General features: G+C 41.9%; 1 protein-coding gene across 1 annotated transcript in view; it reads left to right on the top strand.

The window, feature by feature from the left end:
- SLC2A12 (solute carrier family 2 member 12) overlaps nt 1-16,495 on the top strand; it is a 30,302-nt gene extending 13,807 nt beyond the window's left edge. The window contains exons 3-5 of the mRNA XM_062488833.1: nt 12,563-12,685; nt 14,853-14,985; nt 16,399-16,495. Coding sequence (XP_062344817.1) covers nt 12,563-12,685; nt 14,853-14,985; nt 16,399-16,495 — 353 coding nt within the window. The remainder of the gene's footprint in view (nt 1-12,562; nt 12,686-14,852; nt 14,986-16,398) is intronic.
- The last annotated feature ends 4,956 nt before the right edge of the window (nt 16,496-21,451 follow it).

Genomic DNA, 21,451 nt, shown 5'->3' with positions numbered 1-21,451 from the left:
CTAAAAACTTGTTAAAGAGTGAAACTAAATCTCCACAGGAAGCCTTCTCAGATTGGGACATAAGGGCCTCTGCAGCCATCTGCTAGCCTTAGCCATCAGCTGAGTATTTCTGACTGGAAAACTGGAAAAAAATTATGTGCTCATCAGTCTTTCTTCTTAGCTCCTGAAGTGAGCACATTACCTACAAAACAGGAGACCAGCTTGCTGCTGGGAACAGCATACCAGTGTCCAGGGCTGTGAGGTCCAGACCCTCAGTGGATGCAAAGCATATCTGCAGACCATGTACAAGGAGAGGGCAAGCACAGGACCCACAAAATGGGGACATTGCAGTTTTGGGGACATTGCAGTTTTGGGGACAGTGCTTCCCCCCAGGACATCTCTCTGATGGACTCTCAGCCACTCACTCACGGCCACCTCAGACTAAAGCTCCTCCTGAATTTGGGGATCCCTAACATCTCCCTTCTCTCATTATGTGGCTGCAGAGGCGCTTACAGCAGGCAGATTCAAATTTGCTGGAGCAGGCACAAGAGAGGATAAACACAGGTGAACAAACCAGAGGCTTGTGGTCACTTCAGTCACTTCCTTTATCCTAATGCAGGGAAGGGTGGCATACCACCAAGCCTGCCTTTGTGTTTTACTAGTTTCACACTGGTTAAATTCCTCCCACATGAAAGACCCAGGATTGTTTCTTTGTGCCTCCCAGGCTGGGTTCCCCCAAGGTGAAGGGACTGTGGTCTCCAGCAAGCCCTACTGTGATGCACCACCTTGATGCTCTTGGAGCTCTCTGTGTGGATCATCAGCCCTGGGAGGAGCAAAACCCATGCAGAGAAGTTGGTAAAGACAAGCCCCTAGTGAGGATGCACCTTAAGAGCAAATTTTTACTGAAAGTGTAGTTTAGGATGATAGATGTCCATTTCTAGTTTAAATTTAGACAGATTTGCCTATATTGAATATTGATCCTATATGAATCATATATTGAATATATCTCAGTTAAATTTATATCAGCTTGAATGAACGTTTTAAAACTGAGATAATTTGTACCTAAAATGGAACAGATGTTTCAATGTGTCTGGGAATCCAACTGATGCAGGAGCCAGATTCCTCAGATTATCAACAAAGGCTAATATTTTATCCACCAACGGAGGGCTTTCAGACCCCTGCTCTCTAAATCAGGGCATGGTGTGAATAAAATCAAGGTTGTGGGTTCAACCCCCATTCAATCCCTGTATGACCCACTCATTTAAAACTTGGACTCAATGATCCTTGTGGGTCCCTTCCACCTCAGAGTATTCTGTGAAATCTGTGACCTTTCCTTTGGCACAATACTCCCTTCCTTAATGGTGATTAAAGGAACTTTAGGATGACTGGGAAACTAAATTAGACAGCATTCCACACATAGTGTGCTTTCACTTTTGGTAAGCCCTGAAGTGGTCATGCAGTTGGACTAGATGATCATTGTATGTCCCTTTGTACTGAACTATTCTATTCTATTCTATTCTATTCTATTCTATTCTATTCTATTCTATTCTATTCTATTCCCATTTAAAAACCCGCTTGTTTTCTCTACATCTTATTGTGAGCTGTTAGAGTAATTTAAAAGCAGTTTTAAACCCATGTTGGGGAAAGTGGGGAAGAAGGATCAAGCAAGAAAGATCCAGGAGGTTGGAAGAAAGCTCAAGGGTTCACAATAAAAGTGAAATCCATAGAGGTGAAGAAGGAATTAAATCCATCTTCAATCCACCACCATCTTTCTTATACAATCTTGTGTGGTTTGTGGTGGTCTGTCTCTATGTGTTTCATTAGAGGCAAATTTAGTCCCTTTGACTTTGGTCCTGTGATTGTTAGATTAACTGGCTAGCTGAGTTAAAACATGATTCATTAGCACAGTTAAAGGCTGAAACTTTTATGTGTCTTTCACCTCAGCATTTCACCTCAATGCATCTGTAACAAAACCCAGAACAGCTGGTTTGACACATGACACTGTACAGCCCAGGGACTCAATCACAAGAGGTCGTATCTCTTGCTATCCTGACAATCCAGATTGCATAGGATGCTTTTTCTCTTCCCCTTAGTGCTCTTGGGCTTAATCTTGGCCACCAAATGCTTGACCTGAAATTGGTCAAAAAATTGTGTGGGAATGAGAACTGTCAGTGTGGAAATTCTGAACTTTCCATGGTTTTAGTTGGCTGTTCCTGTGTTTTGAAATATTGTAAGCTTAATGGTTTTGCACTGTCTTGGAAAACACCGGTAAAAAATATCAGATACCTAGAATTCACCTCAATATCTCCTACATTAAAGCAGTAGTTCAGGCTTTTAAAAGCATGTAGTCATATTAATTTATAGTGCACAGGAATCTGATGTTAACAGACATTCATGCTCAACATTGCCTTGCATGACATTTGTTTGCAATGTTTTATTTTTCATTTTCTTTATTTTTCATTTCCTACATTTTTCACAGCAGTTTTGGCCTGACCTTAAAATTCACAGAAATTAGAAGCATCAATTTTATGGTTTTTTATGGCTTACTCTGGAAAATGGGATAGTGGCAGGGACTAAATCAAGTATTCAAAACCAATCAAGTGCTTAAATGCTATGTTGGAATTTAATCAAGATAATAAATCTTGGGAATATGCCTGTTTCACTGAGAAACAGTACAGAAAGTCCTATTTCAGATAATAAAAAATTATCTTGGATTCTTTGTTTTATGACAAGATCCCTAGCACTGTTTGTTTGTACTGAATTATCTTTTAATACATGCATCCATGTGGTTTGAATATGACACTTCACGTGCTTATCTGGTTCATCATTCCTGTGCTATTCAAATGCTGCTTCACACAGCCTTTATTTCACACAGTGTCTGTACTACCAAGCTGCAGCAGAAAGACAGGGAATACCAAAATGAAAAATAAAGCAAGGGCTGTAAATTGCCCACTTCTCCCTATTTCCTTGCCCCAGGTAAAGTTTATCTGAAGCCTCTTGTTAACATATTAGCTCTCCCAGGAATAGGTTTGCCTTTTCAAAGGCTGATTGGTAGTAGTGAAGTGCAAGTCAATTTAAGATATTTTTTGATAGCTGGATGTTTATTAAATTGCAGAAGGTGCTTTCTAAAATATCAGATGAATAGGTTTGTCTTATTTCACTGGATAAAACCTACAAATTTTGGGAGGCTTTTGTAAATGTCAAAAAGGTCATAAGAAGGAAAAATTGATTTTGCGATAATGAGACATGGGAATGTGAGTGGGAGCTTGTTAATTGTTTCATTATGTTATTATATTTCAACCCCAAGACTGAATTTAAACTGTATATTGAAGTGCACCTGCAATCAGAGGCATGATTTTCACTGACATTTATGTTCCTGTTTGTAACTCCAATATGTTGATGAGGGAAAGTCTTGGTGGATCAGGCCAAAGGCTTTGCCTTCTGAGAGACAGAGCCCTGGCTACTGTGAAAAGAGGGAGAGACCACACCATGCCACAGCCACTCTTCCTATGTCTCTGCAATGACAGTGGTTCAATCAGCTGTTGAAAGGTAGGTGACTTCCTGTGGTTTGGCATATTATGTTCCACTTAAAGAGGGATTTGAGTCAGTATCCTGAGCGTGGTGCTCTGCGTATTGTAAATATCTCTTTACTAATAGTTCTGTGTTAGTAAACCCACTGACACAAAGGTACTGCTTAAGAAAAGTGGAGCATGTGCTTCAAATTATGCAGTCTTACAGTTTAGCTCATATTAGTTTCCTTAACCATATTCTAGGAGACAAAACTATTGTGATACTGAAATCTGTGAAAAAGTTTGTAGGTCATCTGTCAAGCTTCATAAAATCCAGTTTCCTTAAGGAAAGAGGGCTAGGGAAGAACATTCTAGGGGCAAGTTGAGCTTGGGCCAGCTTTGTGCAGAAACTAAAACTGTCAGTAGAACTTCATGTGAAAAGCCAGTATTTCATTTCACTCATAAAGTTCATGAAACAAAAGCATGCATTATAAAGTATGAGAAAATAGTTATGCCGAAAAGGTGAAAATGTGTAATCAATCACATAACTTACTGGCGCTGCTGAGGAAGATGGGACTATCAGCCAAAGCACAGAGTGTGCTAAGTCAGTGCATGAAGTCAGGAGACTGCTTCTCCCATGGCATCCAAGTTCGTGTGCCACACTGAGCTCTGGGAGGAAAGCCAGGAATATTTTCTCAAAGGGAGAGGGCACACAGGAGGGCACTCTGCTTCTGCTGCCTTTGAAAATCAACCCTAAGTGCAGAAAACTCTTATGGAAGAAACAGAACTAAAAAACATTTTGTGGTGGTTAAACTTAGAACCTTCCTACCTTCCTCCTCACTGCCTTCCTCCAGCAGCAACCAAAGCAAAGCATGAACAGCAGTTTCCAGTGAGGAATTTAACCTGAATCACCACTCACTAAATAAGTCACTGTTTTAAAACATTGCTTATCCTTTCTACTGGGAGTTTTGTGAGTCATGTGCACAAATAAATCTGTTCTTCAAGAGCAAAGGCCTAAATTGCCCCCAGTTGCTGTGTCATGATAGGTTTTTTTTCCTGTGCAACCCCTCAAAGACCACCAGTAGCTCTTGGGTACTGGAAACAGGTTCACTTATCCCACCCAACTGGGTAATTTCTCCTCTGCATACCCTGTAGAAGTGAAATATGTGATAAGCTTAACTAATTCACATAAAACTTCCTCATGAATTAGGGCTTCTGGCTTCTGCAGTCATTCCTCTGCAAATGCCTCAAAGGATTATCCTGGATTCAATATTCTGAACAAATAAACACCTGAAAACAGGAATACATATTTCAGGTTTTAATTAAAAGGCCTTTTTATAGATGGCAGTATGTGTTTTATTTTAATAAGCACATTCTCCCTTGAAAGTTTGTTTGATTTTTTTCCTTTTTCCTCTCTTTTTTTTTTCTCCTTTCTGCTGCTCTGCACATTGCTCTGTCTTGATAGGAGAATTTGAGTGTCTACATAACAATGGATGAGACAAACGGTGACTGTGATATCCAGTTGCAAACAGAATTGTCATCTCACACATTAGTTTGAAATAGCTTTTCTTAGGGTACCTGAAAAGAGGTACAGACTATTACGTATCTGTCAACAGTAAGGCTATGATGCATTCTTCTTTTTTAACTCCAGCTGGCAACTAAGTACCTCACAGCTGCTTGCTCACTCTTTCCCCTGCCCTTTGCCCACTAGGGAGGAGAATTGGGGAAAAAACAAAAGTTAAACCTCATGGGTTAAATATAAGATCAGTTTAATAATTTAAATAATCAAACAAAAAAGAATAATTCTAACTATAAAAATTATTATAACAGTAATAACAATAACTGTGATGAAAAAGGAAGAGGCAGAGAGAGAGAGGAATAAAAACCAAGAAAAACAAGTGATGCACAGCACAATTGCTTACTTCTCACTGACTGATGGCCAGACTTTTCCTGAGCGAAGATCAGTGGTTCCCAGCCAACTTTTCCCAGTTTATGATCTGAGCATGATGCTCTGTAGTACAGAATATCCCTTTGGCCAGTTCCTTTCAACCGTCCTGGCCATACTCCCTCCCACTTTCTTGTGCACCTGCTCACTGTGTGTGGAAAACTGGGTGTGGGAAACTGAAAAGTCTGTGATTTAGGGTAAGCACTGCTTAGCAGCAACTAAAACATCAGTGTGTTATCAACATTGTTCTCATACTAAATCCAAAACAGCATTGCACCAGCTACTCAGAAGAAAATGGACCCTCTGCCAGCTGGAACAGGACAATTCTACTGGTATATTTTCTGCTGAGCTCTTTTGTTGGGCAAGATATTCTACAAATCTTATTAATTAAGGGAATTCTACCATTTCTAGATCCTTATGTATCTATCACTACTTGCCCAGTAATCCTTCAGATGAGAATCGCCTCCTCTAAGAAAGCTCCTTTGTGACTATTACTGACTATTCTTTCCAGATGAAAATGGACAGTAATTGAGGACCACTGAAAAGAAATTTAAGAATATATAGAACACCTTGCATTTAAAAGGAAAGCCCATATGACCCATAGCAAATGCAGTGCAGGCCTGCAGTGGTGAGAAGGTAAAGGGAGGAAGGATTGCTAGGAAAATCAGATGTGAATTGCATCTCACTACTCTCCTTCTCAAGTGGCCCAGAGTACAGATGATGGAGGTAGTGCTTTGGAATCAGTATCTTCCCACAAACCCCTTCTGCTGCTCTATCATATACTGGAGGAGGCATGAGTGATTTCAGTGGTCCTCTGTGAGGTTCCTTAAAAAAAAACCACATGGGAGTGCTCAGCCTGTCTATTAGATAATGATGCAAACAGTGGGCAACAGTTTTTCATACTCTGATACAGCCTCAAAGAAAAAAGGATTAAATCCCACTTGTCCTAATAATGTTACTGCAAGAAGTCAGCCTAGAGGGTTAACCATTAGAAAGAGAATTGTGGTGTACCAGAAGAAACAGGATTTAGATTTGCCACATTGCATCAGCTCCTGGATCATGAGTGGCATCAGGCATCTTGCACCCAGTAATCGGCTGCTTGGAGAGAAGAACCTTAGCAGCCATAGAATTAAAGTACATGTTTATTGCCTTCATCTGCAGAGATCAGAATGAAGCCAGAGGCATGAGATTAGCTGAGAATTCTTTTGACTCCCCCATGTCTCAGCAATACAGCAATTCCACTCCTTTTAATGTGCACATACAGGGTAGGACTTGACCCTGTCAAGCTGGCTCTCTGCTGGCAGCTTACATGCTCTCCAAAGCAATACAGCTGCTCATTTGCTCTATATTTGCCAGCTAATAGTTTTGAGCAGCCACTTCAGTTTCATATTATGAGGCAGAGCCAAAGATGTCTCTTGTTAAGCAAAGTCATAGATTTTTAACACCAGTCACAATCATCTACTTTGTCCTCTTGCACTAAACTGTGGGCAGAATTTAAGTCCACTTTTTGTGTGTCATATCTCCTTAAACTGCTTTGGAGAAGGACCAACTCCCTTCCACCTTCTCCTTTTCCCAGCTTAAGCATCCCTCATTGTGCCAGCCCCCCAGATGACTTTCATTGACTCTGCTGTGAAGGCCTTTGCCAGAGCTGCATTATGTGGATGCAGGGAGCCGTGCTGGGACAGTGCTGGTGTGTGACATCAGCACATGTCCCCCAAGCCCAGCTTTGTCCCAGTTCTGCGTGTCCTCACAGGCACACACCTCATCACCACGCACACTCTGAAGGCTTGTGTCATCCCCTTCGATGGCACAACGTGCCCTTTGAAATCAAGACCAGCTGCTGCTGAACCTGGCCTTTAATGGGAAGTGCTTGGCCACCTGGCTATTTCTAGTAATACCCAGCAAAGCAAGAAGCCAGGAAAATGAAAAACCTGTTGGGTTTCACAAGCCTGGAATAAAAATCTGGTCTTGGCAAAGCCAGTCATTTATCAAGTTCTGCTGTCTCATGGCAGCTTTGCAGTGACTTGTTTGCATCCTTCTCCAGCTCTATTTGTTACACACTCTTAGATGGTCTGTCTGTGTTACTTCATGTTACTACAATCTCTTCCTTATCCTTGCTTTGTTAACAATCCAGTCCTCCTTTTTAAAAAAATTTAAAATACTTCTGCCCACTTTCCTCCTAAGATGTAAGTCCAACTAATTGATTTCCAGAGTTTATACCTCAAACTTGAATTCTTTCAAGTATTACAATGGCCATTTTCTGAATCTCACCATAAAGAATTTGATCTCACGCAATACAGGTACAGGGGAAAAAATGCTAAGCAACAAATGAATACCAAGGGAATCTAATATTTCATTAATAAGAGCTGCTGAGCAGCTTCCAATTTGCTTCTACTTACTGGCAGGAAAAGGTCAAAACAAGGACATTTTTAATTCATGTACCTCACTTGAATGTTGAGCACCCTGAAGCTCATGGCATTTCTCAGTTATTCTCAGATTTTTCTGCTTCTCTGGTGTGAGTATGTTAATTTCTCTTTTTAAAATTTATTTAAAATTTATTTACTGTATAGAAGTAAAGTAAGGAAGTAAGGAATAAAGGAAGTAAGGAAGATGTCACATGAAGTTTGAGACATCCCTTTGTCCAGGTATGAAGTACATTAGTTTGGCCATGTTGGCTAAAACAAAAAAATCCACTTAATCAGTGTGTTAACTTGCCTCCAACCATATGAACCTCTAGCCAATAGCAAGTGCTTCAAGACAATGCAGAAGAAGAGGCATGCACAGTTGTCCATTTGCCTATCTGTAGTTTAGAAAACATCAAGAAAAATATTGAGGAATTATTTTTACTATTGTGAGCAATAGTTTTGGATGGATCTTTTTCCACACATAGGGAAAAATAATGTTTTGACACCCAGCATTTAATGATTTAACTGACCAATATTTTTCATATTGGAAGTATCTTGTGAAAGTCAGCTCTGTGGCTGCATTGTGTGAAAAAGCATATCCTTCTGCCTCACCTAACTGCTGTACCTGGTAATTGCACTTGGATTCTCTTGGTCTGTATCTTTTAGAATGTGACTAAACCCACTGCTCTTCTATCCCAGAACACTTCACCAAAGCTCTTTGAGACTGAAAAGCACAGTGGCTCATTCGTTTCTAACCCCGTGTTCCTTACCTCTTTCAGAATGCCATGGTTTTCCTTAGGATTCTTCTTCAAGACACTGTACACTAATATCCCCCTTCCCAGGGGGAAGCTTTATCCTAACTCCAGCTAGGAGCTTGGTCTAGCAGGGCGATCCATTCTTGCATCTCAGTGGAATGTTTTCTTTAATACTGGGATGTCACTGCCTCCAACCCTGGCCTCTCATACTCTCAGCCAGCACACTCAAAACACTTGGCTGCCTGATGATACTGCAAGTAACATTTCAGCAATCATACTGTGTTGTCTTTGTCTGGGCACAGTGTACACCTTTTCTAAAGGCACATTCCTATTTCTAACAGTTTTCTTCATTCAGTAGTTTATCTGTGCTGAGCTATTTCTCATTTATTTGCTTGTATGTGTATTTTAAGCCTTCAACCATGTAGTTCAAACATTCTCTGGAGCACCACTGAAGCCCTTACCCTGATCTTTATAGAAATCAGGCTTATGTTAATATCGTTCTCCTTTCAAAACAAAATGTGGTACGCTCTTGGCTTTTCCCTTTCTACAATATTGAATTTTAAATGTTATAAGTGGTGTAACAGAGCATCTTGGTCATGGTTGCGTCTTGAACTATCCAGGCTCAGCACTGAAGCACAATTTGCCTGTTTTTCTCTCATTAAATTAAATTAAGCAAAGTGCTAAGAGGAACCACAATCTCTGGTATGTAAAATGTACTCCCAGCACTGTGCTCAATTTTACAATTTATTCAGTCTTAATGGGACTAGCTGAAATCTTCCATTACTATTCTGTTTCCTGCTTGTACAGCCCCTGTGACTTTGTTTAGAGGTGGATGTCACCATCCTGGTCATGGGGCTGTTTATTATATCTGAATCCTCTGCCCTTTCCACTTGGGCAAAGCATATCAGGCCATCTAGTTTCTGTGATATTTAATGAAACAGTTAAGCTTTCTGATCCAATGCAGTATTTCTGTCTGCATTTGCGGTGTGTTCTTTTCTCTATATTATATCATAATAGAGGACCATTAAACTGCACAATTTTTCTTAACTGCTGTCAACACACAACATTCTGTGGGTCAGCAAAGGTGAGTTACTGCCTGCAGCAACAAATGCTCAGTTGCTGAACTGAGCACAGAGAATCATGCTGTCCAGCCCTCAGCCTCATCTCTTATCTGCATCTGACCTAGGGATCACCAGCTCTTTTCCCACCCATTCCACTAACACCAGCCAGGGGTGGCCAGAGCAGACACTGAAACCTATAGTGTGTGCAGTTTGGTTACTATTGTAGCATCCTTTGGAAATACTGCTGTATTGCACAGCAGATGGAGGGGTGGGGGAGGTGGGGGGTGGGGCTGGAGGGTGGTATTTGGATCCTCTTTTCAAGGACAGGCTGATTTCCCCTGTAGAATGCCACTGCTTAGGCTGGTGAAGCAGAGCACATGGGTGGCTTGTCAGCAACTTGGGGAGCGTGGAGGTTCAATTTCTGCAGTGTTGTGTGCACAGCACAGAAGGTAGCAGCAGTCATGAATGGGAGCCTGAACCTGGCTGCTGGCTTCCCCAGAGCAAGTCACATCCCTGTCATACCTACAGCAGCTGCTGCTTTTTGGCAAAGGTACAAATAATAAACACAATCCCAGAGAGGTGCTAAAAGCAAAGAATCGATGGTTATTGCTGCTTCAGCTTGGGGAAAGGAGTAAACAGACTGTAGTGTCAGATTTCTACAACTGCTCTTTCTCCCCTGGGGAATGAGCCTATCCACTCCTTGCAGATGAGCAGAGGTCAGGGCCGTGCCAGTGGGTGTAGCTACCACTAGCAGATATGAAGAACAGTCCTGATGTTTTGGTGGCATCTGTCTAAACTAAATAAGTGGTTGCAATAAAAGCAGCTAACCACTATTACAGCTGATGCAGATCCTCGAGTATTTTTGGTTTTTAGCAGGAAAACAACACAATTCAAACCTCCAGACAAATTATCAGTTAGGCTGAAAGGGCCAGTCTGTCACTGGAAAACTGCATGGTGTTGGAGTTGCTGCAGTGCCACACATTTCAGCTACAGCATGAGCCATCCTCCAGTGCCCAGAACACTGCTTTGTTCCTGGGGGTTGGTTCATGCCCAGCAGAAAGTGGGTTTGGATTCTTTCAACCTTTATTTTAATTCTAATGTGATCATAAGCATCCCTTTTGCACGTTTTTGATGTGCAACAATTTTTGCAGCAGAGCTTGTGTGCTGGCTGGCAGTCCATCCTGTGGAGGTGAACTGCAGGGGCTGTGCATGCACACCTCAGGAGAGCTCCTTTGCCTCTTGCTTACTTGCTGCTTGACTTTTCAGGTCCTGAAGTGTTGTGACTGACAATACTAGTTTCAACAGCCCTGGTGCTCAGGGTGTGCAAAATACAATCAAGACATCCCCATGGATGTGCTCGGGTGCAGGGCTAACTGGTTTGGCAGGGAAAAGCATCTGCTTGAGAAGTCAGTTCACTTCTTTGCTCCACAGAATGCACCAGGTGCTTCTTTACAGCAACGTTTGTCTTGCCAGCAGCAAGTGTGTTAAAGCTCCATGTGATCCAAGTTATTAAAAAAAAACCAAACCCCCAAAAAAAGAAACAAAAGCCTCTCTATGGCTGCTGCTAGATGTGGCATCTGTGTTATGGTCACTTGACTATGCCCAGCAGGGTTAGGCCATTATGAAGTGTGGTCTTGATTCTCTGTAATAAAATTATCACTCTTCTGGGTCACTCCCATGGTGGGACTGAAGTTTTTGTTTGTTTGTTTGTTTTTTCTTTAAAAATATAAAAATCTGAGCCAAATCTGCAGAAAAACAACTAATTCAAATTTATGGTACAAAGAAATCTAGAATTTGCTCAGATCTGCTCTGTTGACTCTAAGCTCGAGGGTTTTTTCCCATTTCAGCTAGTCCTTTTCAGTTTCCTCCTGGAGCACCATTTTTTTCTTACCTTTACCAGTGCTGTCACACAGGAATTCTATAAGCATTCAGAGGGATAGTACAGTGTGAAACGCACTTAGACATACAGGAGCCTATTTTTTAAATGTACCTTTTAGACTGCCCAGTGCAAGTGTTCTGGGTAAACTCCCATCTGTCATTTTGCAGAAATAACAGCACAGATGAACAATTTATAATGGCTATGTCCAAGGGTCTGAAGACACAGCTCATCCAAGTGTACCTCACTGCTCCTGTGCCAGTCATCTGCTAACCCACAACCTCTCCTAATGCATCTTACTTGCCAACAAAAGGAGAGGGTGGAGCAGATTTTTGGCTGGGTTTTGGGTTTGTCTGTGGTTGGGTTTTTGTTAATTTGTTTTCTGATAATCAGGAATGGTACAAAAACATGTCCTTTTGTTTATTTTTTTTCTTTTGCTATCAAGGTGATTACACAGCCAGCTCTTCGTGTCTGAATTTGCTTTTGTGAGCTAGCAGCACCAGCATTTAGATCACCTGTAGTGTGGTGTGGCATGATATGAAGGAGTCAAAAATCAGTCCCTCTCTCTTCATTTATACCTCAGCAATCTCATTTATGTGGAGCAGAGAGCTGGAATAGCAAGCATACTTCAGTGTGGCAGGTTGATTTATAATGTGGCATAAACACACAGTGCCCCTCTGGGGCTGAAGATTGCTTTGGTTTGCTGCCTCACTTCCATTAGTGTTATGTCACTCGAGAGTTATTCCATCAGAACTCACTTTCATACCCAGATGTGCAGTCAGAGCTCACCTCCCCAGTCCAGTGCCACCTGTCACTGGCTCAGGCACCCACTGGGCAGGGATGAAGGGATGGTGACCTGAGGTGATGCTGATTGCTGCACATGCTGCCTGCAGAGCATGGGCCCTCGCAAACCTAACCCCCTGAAAATCAACTTATTCTTTCAGGTGGCCTCACCTGACTCAATGGACTACCTAGATTTATAGCAAGGAGAGCCATCCTTCCAAAGGAACATTTCTTTTCCTTGTATTTCAGTGTCCTGGTTGGTCCTGAGTGAAATTTTCCCCGGTGGGATCAGAGGACGGGCCATGGCTTTGACATCTAGCATGAACTGGGGTATAAATCTCCTCATCTCCTTGACATTTTTGACTGTAACTGGTAAGATTTCTCTGTGTCCTTCCAAGTTTATATTCTCCTAGTGGGCAAAATAAGTCTCTCTTAAGCAAAAGTATTGCTAAAATTGCAGCTGTGAAAGCCCAGGAGAGAAGATCTCTGCTTAGCTGTCGGTGTAACTTCTCCAGTCTCACCACATATTTGTGCCAGTAACTTCAGCCTCACAGTGCTGGCTGTCAGACCAACATCACATCAACTCCAGAGGCTGTGAAACTCAAGTCTTAAAAACACCACTGCCTTGGTAGGCTGAAAATACGTAATGTTTAGGATTAAGTCTTGCACGTTCTGAAATCAATGCGAGGTCTGTTCTAGATTCGACCATAGCTTTTCTGGTTGGAAATTTTTAAACCAAATCCCATTTAATTCATTCATTTTCACAGGAATGTCTTGGCTTTCAGAAAATTTTCTTTAGAAAAAAATGTCTTTGTGAGGTAAAAGTCACGTTTTAATATGAGAAAATAGACTACCATATATGACTTTTAATGTGATGGTAATCAAAGGGGAAGGTTAAATTCTGATACTGAAATTTGTTGATTAGCAAATTTATTTTTCTAATTCTATATAATATGAGGCTTTGGAAATTTTAGTTTTCAGTTGTATTGTGAGGAAAATATGTGCTGAAAATCAAAATATATAAGAGAGCAGAAATTACAGATTTCCCCTAAGTCTACATTACTCTTGACCAGAGGCAGACAATCAACTCACAAAATGTCAAGGTAGTTTTCACCCTGCTGGGTGAGATTTGAGAGAGATTTGAAAATGAGTGTGATCCATTACTAAAATGAGCTTCACATTTGTGTTTTCTTTCTTTATTTCAAAAAGAAAAGAAATTAAAAGAGAGAGAGACAGAAACACATCCTCCATTCTGAGTACTATCTTAATTAAAATTAGGAAAAATATTACAGGTAAAGTTCACTGTGCTCACACTCTTACTTTAATTGTATCAAGGGTCTTCTTCAAAGGGACGCCATCCAGTTACTCCCACTCACTGCCCATCAGTTGGCATCACAGAACTGCACTCCTGAGCTGCACAAGCTTTTGGACAAAACCAAATGAGAAAATGCATATTATAGGCAGTCCTGCTGCCAATACTTGGTCCTTGGATCAGACTTGAGTTATTCCTAAGGAAATGTCCCCAAAACCACCTAGTGCAGACCTCAGGTGTTCAGTGTCAGCTGTTTCACCTGGAGGTTTCTTGTCATGCAGGGTTACTTGTCAATGTCCATCTCACCATTATCCCAGTCTCAGTTTCCAAGACTGAAAGCCACAGTAACTCCCTTGTCTTAACTGGGTCTAATCTGGATTTATGAAAGTGTATGTACAAGAAAATATGCATTCCTTGTCTGTGGCAGAAAGGCAGGATTGGGAATTCTTCTGTCAAATGAATACACATGGAGGTCACAATGGCCAGCAGTGTCTGCACCTATGTGCTGATGCAGGGGTACCAGCTGGATTAGAAGCTTCAGCTGCAACTTTCAGCTCGTGACACTGCTGACAAATGTCTCAAGTCTTCTTAGCAGGGAAAAGGGCTAAGGGGCTGCAGCAGATGGTTGGGTTTGTATACACTTTACTTTCCAGGGGCTGCAGAGTGCATCCCTCGGCCTGAGGATCTACCTGCCCCTGGACTGTAGGCTCAGAAAACCACTTGTTCTTGGATGGCCCCATTAGGAGTTTACTCTTGGATCACTTTCTGGCACCCATGACTTGCAGTGGGAATGCTGGGCACTGACAGCTGAGGAGGATTAGCTGGAGACAACTGTAATAGTGTGAAAAATGCTTGGATTTGCTCCAAGAAGGAATGTGCACCAAAACCAGACACAGGCAAAAATTCAAGGCACTCATGATTCCCACTGCCTTCCCACAAAACAGTAACAATGGCTACTCACTCTCTTCATCCAGACTGATTGCAAATAAAATAAACCAATAGGTTCATGTCATGTGGGCTAATATGAACTCATTAATTTTCTTTCATAAGGAGTATTAGAAAAAGCAAAGCCACTCTTCTTTTTTTATATATGTGAGCTAAGAATAGCAGCCTAGCTTTTTTCTAACTTATCCTGTGCATTGGGGGCTGTATCCTATAAAATACAGCAACAGGAAGAAAAATTGCAATATTTGAAAATTTAAAAATACATGTTTTTTTCCTTTGTAGAGCTCATTGGCTTGTCCTGGGTGTGCTTCATTTACACAGTAATGAGCCTAGCATCACTGGCTTTTGTTATCATGTTTATACCAGAGACAAAAGGATGCTCTTTGGAGCAAATATCCATGGAACTAGCCAAACAGTAAGTACCAAGCATGTGACTCCACCTTCCAAGTGCCGGAGGGACAAAGCCTTTCAACACCACATATTGAAAAAAACGGAAACTTTGTGGGAATTTTCCGATTCTCTCAGGGCTTGAGCTTGCACGTGTTGATTTCAGTAGCCAACCAAACATTTTGTTGGTGCTGAAGGACCAGTCCTAAAGGTGAGGTGGTTTTTGAGCACCCCTTTGAGGAACACCTGCATCCAAGCCTGGCTCCCCAGCACTTTTGCTGTCTGGCATTTCTGGATGGGAGGGCAACTCTGATCTTGCATTTAGGACTGTGTGTTTTGGGTTGCATGCAGAAAATGGAAAGGAGGTATCTTGTATTTCAAATTGGCTTTTCCTGGGTGTCACTTCAAGGTTCCATTTTCAAGGTGAATTTTCATAGCTGTTGTAGATGAGTTTTTTCTTGTGTCTTTACTGAGTGCTGTAGACAGGTGAGGGTCAGTCTCTTCTCCCAAGCAAGCGACAGGACAAGAAGAAATGGTCTCAAATTGCATCAGGGGAGGCTTGGATTGAATATTACAAAATTTTTTTTTACTAAAAGGGTAGTAAGGAAGGGGCTTCCCTGGGAAGTGGTGGAATCAACACCACTGGAGATGTTGAAAAATTATCTAGATCTGGTAATTGGGGAACATAGTCTCATGGTGAAGATAGTGGTGTTAGATTAACAGCTAGACTTTCTAATTGTAGAGGCCTTTTTTGACCTAAACTAACCTACAAGCCTAGATACTTTATTTTGTGACCATCTTAGTATCATTCTGTATTAGTATTTTTTAGATTACAGAAGAATATTTGCAACTCAGCCAGTCTTGAAGGAGCTTGTTTATGGATTAATTAGTTTACAGACTAACCACTGTTCTGCTGCTGGCCTTGGGCTGTCCCTTCCCCTCCTCTTAGAGAAAGACATCCATCCATCCATCCATCCATCCATCCATCCATCCATCCATCCATCCATCCATCCATCCATCGACCCACCCATCCATCCATCCATCCATCCATCCATCCATCCATCCATCCATCCATCCATCCATCCATCCATCCATCCATCCATCCATCCATCCATCCATCCATCCATCCATCCATCCATCCATCCATCCATCCATCCATCCATCCATATCCATCCCTGCCGGAGCCGGCGGTGCGCGGGCGCTCCGGGCGGAGCGTGCTGCGGGGCCGCCCCCGCGCGGGCAGGCGGGGAAGCGCAGGCAGCCGCCGGAGCACCCCAGGGCATCCCGGAGCATCCCGGGCGCTGGGGTGGCTCTCCGGGGTGCGCTCTGCCGTCCTGCCGGGCTCCCAGCCCCGCCTTCAGGGGCAGGCGTGTGCCGCAGGGAGAGCGCTCTGCCGGCTGCATGCAGTGGCCAACGCGTGCGGGGTGTTGTGCTTCTGCAGGAAATACGTGAGGACGCGCTTGTGCGGGGAGAGCCAGCGCAGAGAGAAACTGGTGCCGGTGGAACTTGCCAAGAGAGAGAAAGAGCAGCTCTACTAGACGCGGGACAAGCAAAGCAGCCTTCACCAAACGACTGATTAACGAAAGAAAAATGCTCTGTGACGTTCACACTGTTATGGGACATGTGATATTGTTATACACGAGATACTCTCTTTTTATTTCTTGGTAGAACTTCTTTCAGTGGCAGTTTACAGCCAACATTAAAGGTTGTTATAGTTTATAACTAACTGGAAATCTAGGCTCTGTTTCAAACCAGCATCCCTCAGATCCCCTGAGGTTACTCACTTCTTGCATACAGGAGGTGAATGGAAACTGGAATGTTGCACACAATTGTCCTATTCATATTCAATGCGAGTCCAGTCTGGATGAAGTGCAAAGAAGAATCAGGGTGCCAAGGAGAAGAAAGAGTCTCACGAAGGATCCTACCAAAGACAGGTCTGTTTACGCTAGCAAAAATGGGGCTGAAAAGGGTTAACAACTCTCTGTTAGTAAGTTAAGGAAAACAATGCTATGGAACAAAAAAAAATAGACAACTATGGAATGCAAAAGATGACATTAGAGCAGAACTACTGGATATAAACTTTTAATAAATTAATTTAGCATTCATCTTAACAAGATTTGAAAAAGGATCTTGTTCAGCTGAACTTAGTTATTTATAACACAGAGCACAGTCAACTTGCAAGAGGAATTTTACATGCATTTTCTCTGTAGGGCCAGAATTCAGTGACCTAGGAAATACTCCTCAGGAAACGTTGTCAAATTGTTTAATGTGGAACATTGAATGCATCACTCTCTACAACTATCTGAAAAGACATTCAAGCCAGGTGGGGGTAGGCCTCTTCTTCCAGGCAGTCAGTGACAGGATGAGAGGAAATGGCCTCAAGCTGCTCCAGGGGAGGTTCAGGCTGGGTATCTGGAAGAATTTTTTCACTGAAAACATGGTTAAGCAGTGGAATGGGCTGCCCAGGGACGTGGTGGAGTCATCATCTCTGGAAGTGTTCAAGAACAACTGGTTGTGGCACTTAGTGGTATGGTTTAGTTGGTGTGATGGTGTTTAGTCAAAGACTGGACTCGTTGATATTGGCGCTCATTTCCAATCTTATTGATTCTATAATTTGCATAATCAATTAATCTAAACTGACCATGACCTTACAGAAGAGGAGAGAAAGGATTTCTTTGGCCTCTCATTTCCAGGAAAGTTGGAAACTGAAGGTACCAGAGTTGAAGCCAAAATAATTTTATTTCTCAACAAAGGGCACTCTAGACTTTGACTTTTGGACTCAGAAAGTGAGAATTGTGTGGTACATGACAGCACACGGGGAATTCAGGAACCGTAGTCACTGCAGATCATAAATTCTTAGTTATTGCTCAGCAAGTGTATCCTGAAGTACTCAACAAGCCTCTACAAAGGGTAATCCGTTTGGATCCCATAAAAGAACATTGGTCTTTTTTTTTCTTAGCGGGTTAATAGATGTCGTTAGAGTGATCAGTAGATAAATATTTATTAGCAGATAAATGAATGGTTCTTTGTTTAAAGGAAAAAAAAAACAAAAACAAAGCATGCTTTAAAAGCATGTTGACTGTCTCTGTAGCCACAAAGTGGCATTTCTTCCAGAATTTCATTGAGGCAGCAAGACTGACAGAGCCAGCTGGAGTGCAGATACTAGTTTGAGCTAAGCACATGATCCCACTTTATTTGCTGTCTCATAGCATTAAAACCACCTGACTGTGTTCTGCACTGAAGGAAAAGTGAGTTACTGACACAGATAAAGTTTTACTTCTGGCAAAGCTGATCAGTTCTGATCAGATTCTCACATGATACTGATACTGACATCACAAATTTATATGAACAAATCTAATTAAGACAGTGAGTTTATGTTCAAAACCTGAAAACAAACTATTGAAGCCAAGGCTGTTATTTGCCTGAAGTCACTGAAAATTTAGCTACCTCAGGATGAGAGCCTTAATTTTATAGCACTGATATCTATGAAAATCTCTTCACCTGCCTCATGTTTATGATGGAGGATGGTTAGCAATATCATGCATTCTACTAAGTCAGATCCAGAATGAGAAATATTAAAGTGGTTCTGGGTAGTCTTTCAAATATGCTGTCAATATCATTCTTACACTAACAGATGCCTGGGATTAATTCCAGTAATATTTACTACTACTACTACTACTACTGTATTTTAAGACTATATTGCAGGAAGTTAATCCATTTCCTGATCCTGGGCTTTACCAGGTAGTGGACTATTTGCATTTCCTTTTGTGTCCCCATTTGCTCTGGCTCGTACTGTTTTCTGATAGCTGCCTCTAGATAGCAGATGTTCACACATACAATCCAAGCCTGTAATGGCTTTTAATTTCTGTTGCACTGTATTTATGAGAGGGGCTTCTGCAAAATCTTTCTCAGCATTGCAGCTTCCCAAACAAACCTCTGCTGTAATAAATTTTCTGAATGTTCTTACAAAAATAAATTTAACTTAGAACATACCATATAAACTGTCTCCCCAGTTCACAGGTTTTGGAATCATTGGAAGCTCTTCTAAACTTTTCCTATGCACACCTACTTAGTGCAGAAAGAAATAAATAAAAGTGCCATATTCCCGAAGAAAGAACAATTTCGATATTGGTTTTACTGATGAGACAGTGATAGACCTCCAGATAACTTCTAAAAGTGATGATGCTGTAGTCAAGGATTTTAAAAATCATTATAGCTACAGTCTCAATTGTAGTCCTACAGACTTAACCTTATATAGCCTATAAATGTAGTCATAATTGTACAGTCTTCCATAACAAAGCCTGCACATCTGATGACACAGAGCTGGCACTCACTGTCTCATCAACTATGAAAATATAAGGGAAAAAAGGGAAACATTTTACAAATCATATCCCTGGGTCTCTGAAGCACTCCACAAAGGAATTTGTCCCAGATCTAAAATTATTCAGTATCTTCATCAATGGACTGGATTACAGAACAGAATATGCTTATTAAATATGCAGGCAACACTAAAAAAAAGACCAGGTTGAAATTCAGAACTTCGCAAATCCATGAAAAAAGCAGGACACAATTCTGAAAACATAAGCACAGATTTCTCTGGTAACACTAACTGCAAATCAGAGAATGATAAAATGGTGCTAGCAACTGCAGGAGAAGTTCCAGTAGCTGTGACAACCCACAAGCCAACAATGAGTCAGAGTTATCAATCTACTGCCCTTAGTAGGGTGTATAAATAGAACCAACCCTTCTCTCTAAAGAATGTGAAGTTAACTTTTTTTGGCACTGCCAGTGCTACGGCTGAGCACTGTGGGGAGTTTTGCATGGGATCTACATGGAGAAACTGGGAACAGATCAACAGTGCTCTAGGAAACATGGTCACTGAGGAAGAGATGATTGGTTGACAGGTACGTTTATCCAAAGCATTTCTCCCCACACTGGAGATAAGAGCCAGCATGCTGGGACACACTGTCTGGCCTGGATCTCTATTGAGGATGCAGGAGTTGGTAGCGAGAGCCTGGGTGGAGGCAGCACATCACAGCAAAGGGACAAATGCTAACTGGTGACAATGGGAAAGGGGCTGTGTGTGCACACAGTAGAAAACATCAGCAGCAAGGCCTATTCCAAACTGAGGTGGGGACCTACCTATTTAGAGCAGTAGGAAAAGGAGTGATATCCCTGAGAATAACCATACACCACCAGATGCCCTTCATCATCAGAGGTTTTAAAATGTAGTTTTCACAGTTTGAGGCTCCCTTAGAGCTTGAAGGACAGGTGGGCATACATTTCAAGGGATCTTTTATTTCTATTATTCTCTTCAATACTACCCTGCAAGTTTGGTAGTGTGCTTTTTGGCTCTGTTATGGATTGTTGCAAAGGCTTCAAACTGCTAGCATGGATCTAGGCAGCAGTTCAAAAGAACCAGTGCCCATTTTAATACATTGCAGCTCATTATTAGCTTTCATTTTTGTTCTAAGAGACAGATTTCACACTACATGGCAGTGTTAACAAAGCAAAATGTTCCTCTTTCTCCACAGATAAATTTAGGAGACACATATGGTTCATAAAAGCTCCAGATATTCACTGGTAGCACTCAAGAGTTTTGCAATTTGATCTGAAAAGGCAAGCCTAATCAACAATAGCTATTGTAGTTCCAATGGCCAAATCCTCATTCATCAGTTTGGGACTACACTTTGTCCCTCAAAACCCATTACAATTTTGTTTATTGTTCAAATACCTTCTTTGACTATACGCAAAATCCTTATGTCAAGAGTTTGCATTTGATACAAGCTGGAAAATTTAGGTATAGCAAACTTTGCTACATATAGTGTGCTATATTGAATTCCCTGACTGTTGAACTCAACTAATCCTAACTTCATGGTTATAAGCCCTCTTTATAAGTTCAAGAAGTGGGCCCATGTGAATGTCATGTGGTTTAACAAGGCCAAGTGCAGGGTGCTGCACCTGGGTCCAGGCCAACCCCTGGTATCAGCACAGGCTGGGGATGAACAGATCGACAGCAGCCCTGCCCAGAAGAACTTGGAGGTTCTGGTGGATGACAGGCTGGACACAACCCAGCAACGTGCCCTTGGATCCCAGAGAGCCAGCTGTGTACTGGGCTGTCTCACAAGCAGCCCGGTCAGCAGAGTGAGGGAGGGGATTCTGCACCTCTGCTCCTCCCTGGTGAGACCACACCTGGAGTGCTGCATCCAGCTCAAGGTTCCCAGACACAGGAAGGACATGGACTTGTTGGAGTCAATCCAGAGGAGGCTACCAAGATGATTAGTGGGAGGAAGCACCTGTCCTATGAGGAAAGGCTGACGCAATTGGGATCGTTCATCTGGAAAATAGACCTAATTGCAACTTGCCACTACCTGAAAGTAACCTATAAGAAAGATGGAGAAGGATTTTTTACAAGGGCATGTAATGACAAGACAAAGAGGAGCAACTTTAAACTAAAAGAGGGTAAGTTCAGACTAGATATAAGGAAGAAATTC

This window comes from Cinclus cinclus, chromosome 3, assembly GCF_963662255.1.
Source record: "Cinclus cinclus chromosome 3, bCinCin1.1, whole genome shotgun sequence".
Taxonomy (NCBI): Eukaryota; Metazoa; Chordata; class Aves; order Passeriformes; family Cinclidae; genus Cinclus; species Cinclus cinclus.
The sequence above is the reverse complement of the archived record's forward strand: the minus strand, read 5'-3'. Positions and strand labels throughout refer to the sequence as shown.